This window comes from Nelusetta ayraudi, unplaced genomic scaffold (assembly GCF_046127955.1).
Source record: "Nelusetta ayraudi isolate G7.1 ecotype Tasmania unplaced genomic scaffold, CSIRO-AGI_Nayr_v1 ptg000026l, whole genome shotgun sequence".
Lineage (NCBI taxonomy): Eukaryota > Metazoa > Chordata > Actinopteri > Tetraodontiformes > Monacanthidae > Nelusetta > Nelusetta ayraudi.
The window spans coordinates 5,206,659-5,219,942 of NW_027466076.1; the positions used below are offsets into that span (position 1 = coordinate 5,206,659).

The 13,284-nt window shown below is 42.7% G+C and overlaps 2 protein-coding genes across 3 annotated transcripts; both read left to right on the forward strand.

The window, feature by feature from the left end:
- The first annotated feature begins 675 nt into the window (after nt 1-675).
- Nucleotides 676-3,782, forward strand: txnl1 (thioredoxin-like 1). The gene is made up of 8 exons (XM_076029278.1): nt 676-928; nt 1,588-1,684; nt 1,983-2,156; nt 2,367-2,489; nt 2,691-2,760; nt 2,926-3,098; nt 3,287-3,391; nt 3,493-3,782. Exons 1-8 carry the CDS (start codon nt 831-833, stop codon nt 3,520-3,522), a joined length of 870 nt encoding a protein of 289 aa, XP_075885393.1. The 5' UTR covers nt 676-830; the 3' UTR covers nt 3,523-3,782.
- An 872-nt stretch (nt 3,783-4,654) lies between these two features.
- On the forward strand, nt 4,655-13,284 carry nars1 (asparaginyl-tRNA synthetase 1). 2 transcript variants are annotated; one of them, XM_076029282.1, is made up of 15 exons: nt 4,655-4,800; nt 5,247-5,329; nt 5,443-5,508; nt 5,822-5,914; nt 6,020-6,109; nt 6,216-6,294; nt 6,393-6,463; nt 6,794-6,880; nt 7,426-7,647; nt 9,041-9,240; nt 10,109-10,244; nt 10,375-10,488; nt 11,001-11,132; nt 12,168-12,299; nt 12,725-13,284. In XM_076029282.1, the coding sequence occupies exons 1-15, from the start codon at nt 4,779-4,781 to the stop codon at nt 12,854-12,856; spliced, it is 1,659 nt and encodes a 552-aa protein (XP_075885397.1). In that variant the 5' UTR covers nt 4,655-4,778; the 3' UTR covers nt 12,857-13,284. The 2 variants fall into 2 exon arrangements, with proteins under 2 accessions (XP_075885397.1, XP_075885394.1); XM_076029279.1 differs by having other exon boundaries at nt 4,664-4,821.

A 13,284-nucleotide genomic window follows, 5' to 3' on the forward strand; every position in this document is an offset into this window, starting at 1 on the left:
TTGGCCAGTTTTGTGGAGACCGTTTAACTAATTGAGCAGAAAACACTTCGACACAACCTCACCTATTCAAATGAATAGCCCGCATGCTTTTTATTCAACAAGTGGCTGTGCTCTATTTTTCTTTTCTTTTTTTAATATACTGATGGATTCATATACAACCTCTATTTGCATTATCGTGCACTTGTTTTGAACTTAATGTGTGAGCAAAAGTGTAGAATAGAGCAAGGCCTTCTCTGCTGGCCTAATCGTACTCAGAAAAGTATTTTTGTAGGTATATTATTATTATTCATAGTCTCTTCTCTTCATGTAATACACAAATTTAATAAGTGTACTGATGATGTCAAGATTGCTTTGTTCAGGTCCTACTGTACCTCATTGTACACAGCGAACCTCTGGTGCTGGTATCGTGTTGCAAAAATGAAAAAACACCAGGTAGGATTCTACTCAGGTATCTAAGATAGACATAGCCATATGTTTGTAAGAGGTAATGTATGGATTCCATAGTAATGTGCACTCTTTTTCCAAGAGTATCGTATTTGCGTCTTGAATTTGAATTCCTGGTGAGGGCAATAAATACTTCAACGTTTGTTGAACCGCACTGCTACAAACAAAGAAGAAGAAAAGCCCCCGCCTCTCTGGCCAATCAGGAGCCCGTACTGGCATTGTGACCCGCCCACATCCTCGTCCGCCCGGTAGTGCGTGTGTCTCTGAAACACAAACGCTAGTTAGCTCGTTGCTGGAAAGCTAACAACAACAGTTAACTTTTACTAGTTTACTTGATATAAACATCAACGGAGTAGACATATTCTACGGCAGTAGCAGACAGTATCATGGTTGGGGTTAAAGCCATCGGAAGTGACTCGGACTTCCAGCCGGAGTTAGCGGCTGCCGGTTCTCGGCTCACCGTGGTGAAGTTCACAATGGCAGCGTAAGCATCTTGTACCGGCTCCGAGGCCTTTCTGCTCGCTGGGCTAAGAGCCATTTCCTCTCACTTTACCGAAGTATTACGTGTTCTGAACGATTAACGGGTGAATGCTGTTTTTGTTTTGTTTTGTTTTTTTAAAATTTAGTTTGAGAGTTGATTTGATTGTAAGGAAAGTTGTGTTGGCGTGTCATTTTGATAGCTACTAGCCGGTTGCTAACTAGCTGTGATGCTTACAATGACATGGCAATATTTCCTGGCTGTAATAACGTTTAACAACGCAACGGGGACGTTGTTTCACATCTGAGTTGTCAATATATATGTTAAAGCTGTATTGGTCATGTTACTGTTAAAAGTCCCTCTAATGGTTTTGGAGTAGGCTTGTTAAAACCCCTTATTTAACTTCAGTAAGAAACGTGTTGTCAAAAGGAGACGCCTCTGAATAAAATTAGAATCAGTCTGTGAGCTTTCTTTCCTCCAGAGAGCACTGGAATGTTTGTATTATGATTAATATCAACCTAATATATTTAAACATTACATATTTTCTGTACTCATGTAAACTGACTTACAGATATTTGCTGTTTAGCACAGCAAATCAATTATTGATTATGTTATTTGCTGTTGTTTACAAGGTTGTAATGGCTTGTTTCAACACTGTCCCTCAGGTGCCCGCCATGTAGCAGAATAGCTCCAGCTTTCAACATGCTGAGCAACAAGTACCCCCATGTCGTCTTCCTTAAAGTCGATATTCATCTTTGCCCGGTAAGTGTAATGCTGTACATTCAATGCACATGGATTTTTAGTCAGGAGGATCACTTGTTAGGGTTGTTAGGGTCACATGTTTTTAACATGTTTACTTTGCAGCCCTCACTCCCCTTTCCCTCAGGCCATTATTGGCCGTTTAGGTGTTTCCATTACCAGTTTTTTTTATTGCGATATTTAGGTTTTGCGCAATTCTAGGCTAGGGGTCATGAAAGTGCAGCTAGTGACAGATGGTAGAAGGAAGAGGAAGAAGATGGAGTGAAAAATGTCTTTTCATTTGAAATTGTCTTTTCCTCAGACAACCGCAGAAACCTACACCATCACAGCCACACCGACCTTCTTGTTCTTCAGGAACACAGTGCGAGTGGAGACGTATCAGGGAGCAGACGCCGCAGGCTTGGAGGAGAGGGTCAAACGTCACACAGAAAACGACCCAGGAAACAGTGGGGACTCCGACATTCCAAAGGGATATGTGAGTGGTCGACACTTTTCTGTTGACAGCTTTACAGTTTGCAAATGTTACCAACACTTGATACAAAGTTTTCTACATTCATCATTTGGTATTACAAGTATACGTGAGTTCTGAATGGCGCCCGAGCAAATTGTGCGTGGCTACTGTACAGCTTAAGCTGAAGGCAGATGCTGATAAAGCGTTGTCCTGCTGTGTTGTGGTGTTTTTCAGATGGACCTCATGCCTTTTGTCAACAAGGCTGGCTGTGAGTGCCTGAATGAGAGCGACGACTGTGGCTTCGAGAACTGCTTAAACAAAGAGCCGTCTTGCCTGGAGTCTGACTGCGATGAGCAGGTATCAGCTGCTGAGCTCACCTCCCACCTACATCTAAATCTCTTTTGTTTAGTGTGATTGCTAACGCTAACCCTGAGAAAAGCCGTCAAAAAAAAAAAGTTTCTACTCCCACCTCCAGATAATGTTGCATCTTGTTTATGTTATATTACGAGTCAGATGCTTGTATTAAAAAACAATATGCTGCTCTTTGATTTTGTCTAGTTGCTGATAACCATCGCTTTCAACCAGCCTGTGAAACTCTTCTCGATGAAGCTGCAGTCATCAGATTTCTGTGAGTGTATATATCTGAAGTTCAAAAATCACAATGACAATAACTGATTTTTTTGTTGTTGCAGTTTTCCACTTTTAATTTAACTTTTTGTATCTCATGGCAATCACATGATGACGACAATATTCCCTGTGTTCTCTCGCTCAATTTCTCTTTTCTCCCTCTCAGCTCAAGCTCCTAAAGAATTGAAGATTTTCATAAACCTCCCACGGTCGATGGGCTTCGACGATGCCGAGCGGAGTGAAGCCACTCAGGTGCTGGAGCTGTCGGAGGAAGACTACAAAGATGACGGTCTGATTCCCCTCCGCTACGTCAAGTTCCAAAACGTACAGAGTGTTACGGTAAGAACCATGGCAACGCTACTGAAGAGTTCCAACGATTTAGGCTTCGGGCTTTTCCACTACTAGCGCCTACCCAGCTTGCCTTCTATTAGTTTTTAAGCATTAGTAGTACTCGTACTACTTTAGAACCTGTAACTCGCTGGTTTGTCAATATTCTTTCTTCCATCCCTGTTTTTTTTTCTCATCAGGTGTTTGTCAAGTCAAACCAAGGAGAAGAGGAGACGACAAAGATCAACTACTTGACATTTATAGGGACTCCAGTACAGGCCACTAACATGGGTGAATTCAAAAGGGTAGGAACTCGTTCACAAAACCGTTTGGTTCTTTAATGTCGATTTTCATTTGTTGGAGCGCGAGAGAGGCGGCCTCTGATTTCATTGTGTTTCTTTTCCAGGTGACGGGGAAGAAAGGAGAGAGTCACTAAGTGGGAGAGTCAAAGGAAGAGCAGGAAGAGGAGGAAGGAGGCTGCAGATACATTGAGGATCCAAGAACTGTCCCTATTGCCAAAGCCGCAATGCACCCAGTTGTCTCTCACTCTCTCCTAAACACGCAGGCACTTCGTGTCCAGTTGACCTCCTCCAGCTCCGGCTGAATTCTTTGTCCGTAGAGATATGGTCTATAAATCGTTTCTATTGTTATTCAGATGAAAATCACTGTAAATAAAACAGAATCCTTTTTCAAAGGCATGTGCCTCATGTCTGCTTTCTCACTGAGTGTTCAACTGGTGGCGCTGCTAGGATTGCAGTGTAGGTCGGAGATGGGTGTTGGTTAAAAAAAAAAAAAGTACAGACTTTCATGTTGTAAGCAAGACTAGTATTTTCTAGAATTTTATTATAAAGAAATAGCCGACTAGTTAAAAACACAATTGAATATAAATGTATCAATTTTGAGGGGATTTTGTTGCCTGTTTAGACCATGGATCAGCATTTGAGCCTCTTAATATCCTTATTTTAAGGCTATTTTCTGTCTTTAGTTTTGTTTTCACTTTCATTTGCAACAGTTGACTTATGTTGCATCAGCCAACTAAATCACTTCATAAATGACTGTTAATGCCCCCCCATTTTCATTGTTCCTCTGTTGGATATACCAGCGGGTAAAGTTACACCCAACAAAGCAGATGAACGTTTCAATACTTTATTTGTAGGTGGCGTGAAATAGCAGAACAAAGTGGTGGTGGTGGTTTCGAAATCTAATATTCCACTGCATTGAAGAAACGGTCCAAAGGTTAATGTGTAAACTGCTCAAGAATAAAACTGAACTTCAGCAAGTAGTTTTTTTTTTTGGGGGGGGGGGGGGGGTTGAACAATAACATATTAACACTTGGTAAATTTCGATATAACTTATTTTTTAACTGTACGTCGATATTAATTTATCGTTCTAAAATCGGTTGTTCTTGGGTATATTTAACGTTAAAGGCACTCGTTTATTGTAATTGGCCAACTATTTGACTGACAACCAAGACTACCAATCTGATATGCCCGTATGTGTGTGACGTATACACTTGAGCCAATCAGCGGTATGGGACGTACCGAAAGGAAAAAGGACAAAGCCTGGCTCCGGGGCCACTTCCTGCTAGTTCGTGCTGAGGCAGCGCTGATTTAAGACGTGTCAACACCGGCGCTCAACGTTAATATCTTTACCCTTCTTACTCCACGGCAGTCTCTTGGTCCCTTGGCAGACATGGCGACGGACATAACGACAGGTGTGGAACAAATCTCAGTGGGTAAGGAAGAAATGACCGTCGGCAGCCGGGGCAGCTAGTGAGGCGAGCTAGGCTCCGTCAGACATGTGTGTCGCGTATAATATTGCATCAGGCGCTGTCATGTTAGCAGTTAGCTTGTTAGCTCCTCCTCCAGCTCTGCTTTGGTATGAATCAGTTCACAAAAGCGACGTGAAAGCGACGTCGCTGTGCAGTTTCAGGATATTTAAGCCAGCTGCCGTTTGTCTTTATTGCGTCTGATCAATATGTTTGCGTAAACGGCGAGGAAAACCGTCTTATCTGTTTTTTTGGTATCACTTTCGAAATGAGTGTCGGGTCCAATTCAGCTCAGCAGAAGTTTGAACCACGCCCTCTCGGTGGCAGTGAAGCTGCTGGTTTTGTCTTGTGTGATATGGAGGTTGTGAGTCTAACACGCCTTTCTCTCGCAGGTGAGCTGTACGTGTCGGACAAATGTGGCAGCGACGGAGATGGAGACGGCACAGAAAAAAAACCCTTCAAAACTCCCCTGAAGGTTATTTAAAAACAAAATTTAAAAAAATCTATTTTAATCCCTGTTATTTCCTATTTATCATGTAGAAATGCCCAGTGAAACAAAATGTCTATCTTTATATATGTGTCCTATAGGCTCTGCTGTTTGCTGGAAAGGAGCCGTTCCCGACAATCTTTGTGGATTCCCAGGAGGAGGGAGAGGTTGGTTCACAGTGCTTTTTGCCTCCCTATTTTTCCTCCGATATAAAAAGAGTATGTGTCCCTTAAATATTCTTAATGGCAGAAACTGCACAGTGCTTTTAGTACTACATCCAGGGCTTCAATAATTACGCAAACCTTAGTTTGTGTACTTATCAAGTGGTCGACTGCATGAACCTGCAGTATCAGTCTGTTTTCGGGAGGCTGCTTCCACGTTGCTACTTATTGGGCCGAACCAGAGGACCAGAGTTGGTCTTAAATACGATTAAACTCATTGGATTGTCGCATGACGGGTGTTCACTCTTTCCCCTCTCAGCAATGGGCGGTGATTTCCAAGACGCAGATGAAGAACGCAAAGAAGGCCTTCAACCGTGAGCAGATGAAGAACGACGCTAAAGACAAGAAGGAGGTGTGTTCTGCCATTTAGAGCGAGAGAGACCTGCTTGACCTTCATTGTGTCTTAACATAGAATGTCAGCACTAACAAAAGCGACTCGGTCATGATTGTCACCCAGACCGAGGACACCGAGAGGAGAGAGAAGAACCTGGAAGAGGCCAAGAAGATCACCATCAAGAACGACCCCAGCCTACCGCAGCCTGATACGGTTGGGGGTTTTATACATTGATTAAATAGTTCCTGTGTTTTAGAATCGTATTAATAAGCTATGCCCAGTTTGTTTTGCTTTTTAAAGAGTGTCGACTGGTTTGCAGGTTAAAATCCACCAGCTGGAGGCTAAGAGAGGTGAGCGAGTCAAAGTGTTTGGATGGATTCATCGTCTCAGAAGACAGGGTGAGGAGCCTCGCACATGAGAATTTACCTTGGGTGTGTTGCTCATCAGTCGTCATGCTAATGAATTTGTCTTGTTTTGGTATTTTTGGTCTCTACAGGAAAGAGCCTGATGTTCGTCGTGCTGCGAGACGGAACAGGTTTCCTCCAGTGTGTCCTGTCTGACGAACTGGTACTGCTTTCTAAACATACATAATGTAGTCAATGAAGGGCTATGACAGCAGGAAACTGTTGCTGACTTTTGACTTTTAAAAATGATAGTTGGAACAGACCCACAAAAACTGTAATGACATTAAATAGCATTAAAAATTCACCAATAAAATTAATTTAGGCTTAAGGTTGTTTTTTTATTTTTAGAAACTCATCTGTCCTCTCGATCTTAACTGCTGAATAATGTACCGTCCCTTACGGTAGTTGTTGGTTGTCTTCATTGAAATAAGAGCGCTTGGCTGAACCTCCTCTTCACTGTGATGATAACAATGACTTGTTTGTGTGCCTCCAGTGCCAGTGCTACAACGGGCTGCTGCTGTCTACAGAGAGCACCGTTGCTCTGTATGGAACTGTCACCTCGGTCCCTGAGGGGAAACAGGTGAGCGCACAAAGCTGCACACGTAAGGGATCAGGCAACAACAAGACACACAGGAAGTGCACGATACGACATGAGAAAATTACCCCTGAACTTGCAACTACATCCAGCTATAGATTTCTTTTTCTTCTTTTTTCTTCTTTTTTCTTTTTTTTCTTTTTTTTTCTTTTTTTCTTCCTTTTTTTTCTTTCTCTGGATTTCTTTTTAAGTGCCTCCCCTGTGTCATTCCTCATAAACCCAACACGTTACATAGATCCTTTTCCCAACACTAAGAAAGTAATTAAAAAGAAGGATATTTAAAGTCATCTTAAAGTCTGGAATGTCATACCTAGATTTTAAAGTACTTTAAAGTACTTCAAAGTACTCCCCATTCCGCTCATGATACTACACCAGGCATGGGCAAACTACGGCCCGGGGGCCATGTGCGGCCCCGTGAAGCTTTTCAAACCGGCCCGTCCAAAAGTAAAAAAAAAAAAAAAACTCTTAATAGTAAGTCATAAAATAGCTGTATTTCATACATTTTCCTTCCCTTTTTTTCACCCCCGCAGGCACCCGGAGGCCACGAGCTGCACTGCGACTTCTGGGAGCTGATTGGCCTGGCGCCAGCGGGCGGCGCCGACAACCTGCTGAACGAAGAGTCGGACGTGGACGTCCAGCTGAACAACCGCCACATGCTGATCAGAGGAGAGAACGTCTCCAAGATCCTGCGGGCCCGCTCCAGCATCACGCAGTGCTTCCGGGACCACCTGTTCAGCCGCGGATACTACGAGGTGACGCAGCGGCAATGAACGCAACCCTTTTTTTTTTTTTTTTTGTAAATTGTTGTACTTGCGTAATTTCGCTATTTTGTTAATATTAGTGGAAAATTGTTCTCAAAGCCACATTGACAAAAACATTGTTGAGTGCAATCGTTTCAAGGTTTCAAGAACTTTATTTGTCGCATGCTCATAGGATGTGCAGTGAAAAGTGAAAGTGGCAATGCTTCCCTGAGATTGTTGCTTCTTTTCACAGGCAAGAAGCAACAGGAAAACGGATGCTCTCAAATAACACAATGTGCAAATGGCACTAATATGGAAAAATATGTGAAGTGTTTAAACAATTATAAAACTGACTAAAGTGACTGAGTGTATGTAGGGTGAGTGCAAGATGTTTGGTGCATTAGAGGGCCGGCCAGTGTGTGGGGGTGGTGGGTGGAGGCCGTGGTGAAGTATTTCCTGGGAAAAGCCATTGTTTAGTGAATTGGAATGGTGCATTAATTCAGAGCGACTGAGCTGACTTCTATTCAGTTTGTCCTTCACTCTTTTTTTTTTCTTTTTTTTTTTAGTGTGCGTCGTGAAGCAAAGTAGTCTGAGCTGGCACATTATTTATGTGCAGTTATGGCTCTTATCTTTTGTACTGTTTGGCCTAGATTTAGCCAAGTTTACCCACGTGCACGCAGTAGAATTATGTGGGTTTTTTTTATCAGATCTTTTTTAAATTTCTGATTTACTTTGCGGTGACTCAGGCACTGGGTGTCAATTGCATTTACGCTCCTGGTTGGTATAAGTCACATTTCCAGATTGACACACCACCCTTTCACTTCTAAGCATTTGGTTAGAAAAAGAGCACTGCTAGAGTTTTGAATACTATTGATGCCTCACCAAAAAGAAGAGATTATTTTTCTCTGGGGGAAAAAAAAAGAGTCAATAAAATCATGACAAAAAGTGCAGGCTACTATTTTACACACCAGTCAAAACCATTGGGCTGCTAATGTTTTTTTGGGTTTTTTTGCCAATGCTTTTTTCCTAATCCTGTTTGATCCAGTAGCTGAAAAAATCCCAAACAAAAACCAGACGGCCGCAACATTTGTTGCCGCTGGTTTGTTTGTTGAATACCCCAGATATTTTCTTAAACTGCACTACTAGCTAGAGGAGCTGGTTCACTTTATACAGGTGGAATGTGAACTATTTCAGGAAGGATAACAAGGGTTGATATTTGTGTGTGACACATGGGAATAATGAACAGAAGCCTCCTGAATTCAACCCATCAAGTCGTTTCACGAAGCTTTAAAAATAAAACAAAAAAAAAAACTCTGCAACAACTTTTCAACCTTTTTTTTTTTTTCAATTGTTTTTTTTTTCTAAACCACCATTTTATTGTTTTCCACCCTGCGTTTGGACACAGATCACCCCCCCGACCATGGTGCAGACCCAGGTGGAGGGCGGCTCCACGCTCTTCAGCTTTGACTACTTTGGCGAGCAGGCTTACCTGACGCAGTCGTCCCAGCTCTACCTGGAGACCTGCATACCCGCCCTGGGCGACACCTTCTGCGTGGCCCAGTCCTACCGGGCCGAGCTGTCCCGCACCCGCAGGCACCTGTCTGAGTGAGTGCAGCCGTTCTTCGAGCGTTCTTCTGAGCGTTGAGTGTGTTGAACGTGCGTGACTTTGGGGAGGAGTGCGTTTTAAAGATCGCTCAATAATTGGAAGAACAAAAAGCAGAGCGGTGAATGTGCATTTTTTACACGGAGGCCAAAGCATTCCTTTGTCTCTTGGTTGAAAGGTAGAATATAGAATATACAGGTACCACCCAGAAAAGTAGAATATCCTGAAAAGGGAGTTGTATTTCTGCAATTCAACTTAAAAGGTGAATTTGACATATTATATAAAGGAATAATATGCAAATCAATATATTTCAAGTTTTTATTTCTTTGGATTTTGCTGAACAGGTCTTGCAGCTTAAAAAAAAAAACTTAAATTTTATAATTTTCTGAGTTTGAAGGTTTGTGGTTTTAATAAGCTGAAAATCTTCATCAGCAAAGTGACAACAAGGAACTGCTTGAGATGTCAATTTGCGTGGAATGGCTCAATAAAATGTGTTGCTTTCATCTTTTATGTTAAATTGCCAAAATAAAACAACTTTTACTTGATATTCTCATTTTTCGGGTAGTACCTGTGTGTGTGTGTGTGTGTGTGTGTGTGTGTGTGTGTGTGTGTGTGTGTGTGTGTGTGTGTGTGTGTGTGTGTGTGTGTGTGTGTGTGTGTGTGTGTGTGTGTGTGTGTGTGTGTGTGTACACAGTAGAATATAGGCGGACCGGTTTTGGGTTTTTAATCATTTATGTAGAATTGCAATATGTAGAAATCATGCTAGACGCACTTCTTCATGCTCAAGTCAACATTCAGACAATGGAAAAAAAAAAAAAAAAAAAACAACGTAGTCAGCCTGTCGTGTGCTAATGCTTTCTTCTGGTTCAGGTACACTCACATCGAAGCGGAATGTCCCTTCATCTCCTTTGAGGACCTCCTGGACAGACTGGAAGATCTGGTGTGTGACGTGGTGGACCGCGTCCTCAAGTCCCCTGCAGGAGAGCTGCTCAAGGACCTCAACCCTGTACGTCACATTTCAGCAGTCTCTCTCTTTTTTTTCTTTTCCTTTTTTTTTTTTTTTTTTTTTTTTTTACTAAACCTGCCCCATAAACACTGAACAGTCCTCAAGTGTAATATTTTTTTGAATTCCTCAGGACTTCAAACCCCCCAAGAGGCCGTTCAGGAGGATGAACTACTCAGATGCCATCGTGTGGCTCAAAGAGCACGACGTCAAGAAGGACGACGGCTCCTACTACGAGTTTGGAGAGGTGAGTGCAAAGCCCACACACTAAATGGAAAGTCGCCATGAATGATGGACTGACGCTGTAAGTCAATCAGAGTGAGTGAGGCCGTCCAGCGCTCAACTCGCCTGCAGTTTTATACTTTGGCCTACAGGGGGCAGCACTGTCGTTTGCTGTACAGTAGCGGTGACTTGCACTTTACACTAAGCTGAAAACAAGCAGTCAGTAGCTCTGTTACAACAACTGATCTTTGTATGATATTTTGTTTTATTTTTATTGCCTTATTTCTTTTTGATAAATGTAATTCTCCGTCTTTTTTGCACTTAGACCAATGCTGTAATAATGCAAATTTCTCCACTGTGGGATTAATAAAGGGTTCTATTCTAAAAAAAAAAAAAAAAAAAAAAGGTGCAACCCAATCAAAACTGCTCCGTAAACCACAAACGCTGCTTTATGGTTTCCATGTTATTATACCAGAGCAACATTTCCATGGCCGCGTTCCAAACTGATTCCTCCTGCTCTGTCGTGCTGGCTCCCAGGACATCCCTGAAGCTCCAGAGAGGGTGATGACGGACGCCATCAACGAGCCCATCCTGCTGTGTCGCTTCCCAGCCGAGATCAAGGCCTTCTACATGCAGCGCTGCCCTGATGACCGCCGCCTCACCGAGTCGGTAAGAACCTGCAGAGCTCAGAGCGAGAGGGGTGACCCGCGGAGCTCCTGAGTCAAAGGAATACATGATGGATGAAGTGTTTTTCTATTTTTCATTCACATTGTCCATGAGTGATCTGTAAATAAGCAATAGCAAAGTAAAAGCATTTCAATTGTTTTTACTTTTTTTTTGATATTTGTTTACCTCCAAACCACCTTGTATTAACGTATTTTATTAAAGGTCCAGTGTGACATTTTTTGACAGCGGCTTTCACTTGTAGGCCACTGTCAGGAGGGCTTCCTTAAAAGTGGTGGCACAAGATGGCAGCTAACTAGGAGCAAGATGTGTATATTGTACTGGGAATATACACTTGTACTAATGTATTTCTCCTTTGTGAGCAGTTTCCCCTCCTTTTCTTAAAAAAAATGGATTTTAAAATGTATATGTATGTTAGGGCTGTGCGATTAATCGATTTTAAATCGAAATCCGATTTTTTTTGTTTTGTTTTGTTTTTAGTCGTAACGATGTTAAATAGAGGAAAATCGATTTTCCTCTTGCATGCTTCCGGGTCGGCGCCTCTTGGGTACCGTAGTCCTCTTCCCCCCTGGAGAAGCTGTTAACTGGCTACCTATGTTGACTGGCATCTGCACTAGTGAGCCACAGCAGCCGTTCAAACCAGGAAGTGGTTCTGTTTGCTGCCCTCACCACTACCTGCTAAATTATTTTTGAAATCGAAAATCGAATTTTCACAGAAAGAAATCTGGATTTTATTTTTGACCAAAATCGCCCGCCCCTAATGTATATATATATTTTTATCAAGAAAATGTTGGCCATGTATTTTGCAAGACACACAATTCAATTCCACAATTTCAATGATTGACTTACTAGACACGACAGAAAGCGGGCAACTGTTTTTATTTTTTTGCAAAATAAATCTGGTGTGGCCAAGAAAATGTGTCTCCTGAGACCCCAGCGACCCCAGGATCGCTGCGTTCAGGGACCCCCTCTCTTTAAAAAGGACGTTGAAGCCACCTGGTGCCCTGTGTTGCGCTGCAGGTGGACGTGCTGATGCCCAACGTGGGCGAGATCGTGGGTGGCTCCATGCGTATCTGGGACTCTGCCGAGCTGCTGGAGGGCTACAAGAGGGAGGGCATCGACCCCGCACCCTACTACTGGTACACCGACCAGGTGAGACGCACGGCCCGCAGGAGGTGGAGCCACCTTATAGATTGATTAACAATTAATTGCAAAGTGGCGATTTTACCTGGGGGGGAATTTCACAATGAAAAATGTGTAAGAAACACATGATGTTGAGGGTCCATTGTGACCCATTGTCACTTTAGAGAACATTGAAAACACCCTGAACATCCATCCTCTGACTATAAGTTGACTTCTAATGGATCACATTTCAACTTTTTATTTTATTATATTTTTAAAGTTATTTAAACGTAACTTGTTCTGGGTCTATTGTGACCGTCACCATGCCGTTACAGTGATATTAACTACCCATGTAAAAACGTGTTCAATTAATTGCGACTAATTTCATTTAACCTTCACTCAATGTCACCGTTGCTGATGTGAAACTGACACGTGTGCGCCGCCGTGTGTTCCAGAGGAAGTACGGCACCTGCCCCCACGGCGGCTACGGCCTGGGCCTGGAGCGCTTCCTCACCTGGCTGCTCAACAGATACCACATCCGGGACGTCTGCCTCTACCCTCGATTCATCCAGCGCTGCCGGCCTTGAGGAGAGCAGAGCAGCGCGGAGAGCAGAGGAGCGTTCAGACCTGGCATGATGTTGCAGCCGCGACGATATTAATCACGCTTAAGAGAATTGTATGGTTTGTCCTCTCAGCTTCAGTTGTATTCCCTTCACGTGTGTCTCGCATCACTGTCTGGCAAACTGGACTGTAAAGCAAATTGATAAAGCACAGCATATAAAAAAACAAAACAATGAAGTCACAGTCATGTTACTGTAGATTTGAATATATAAAGTCCACTGTCATTTTACTGTGCACCTGATGAATATCTCTGGGAAACCACACGCGCGCATTTTTGATTTAGACATTTTAGCCTACGCTTTTTATTTCATCATGCCTGCCGTCTATGTTTAATCCTCAAATGCAAAATCTATTCCACGTTTGTTCAAAACAAGAAATAAATGGGATGAAGAAA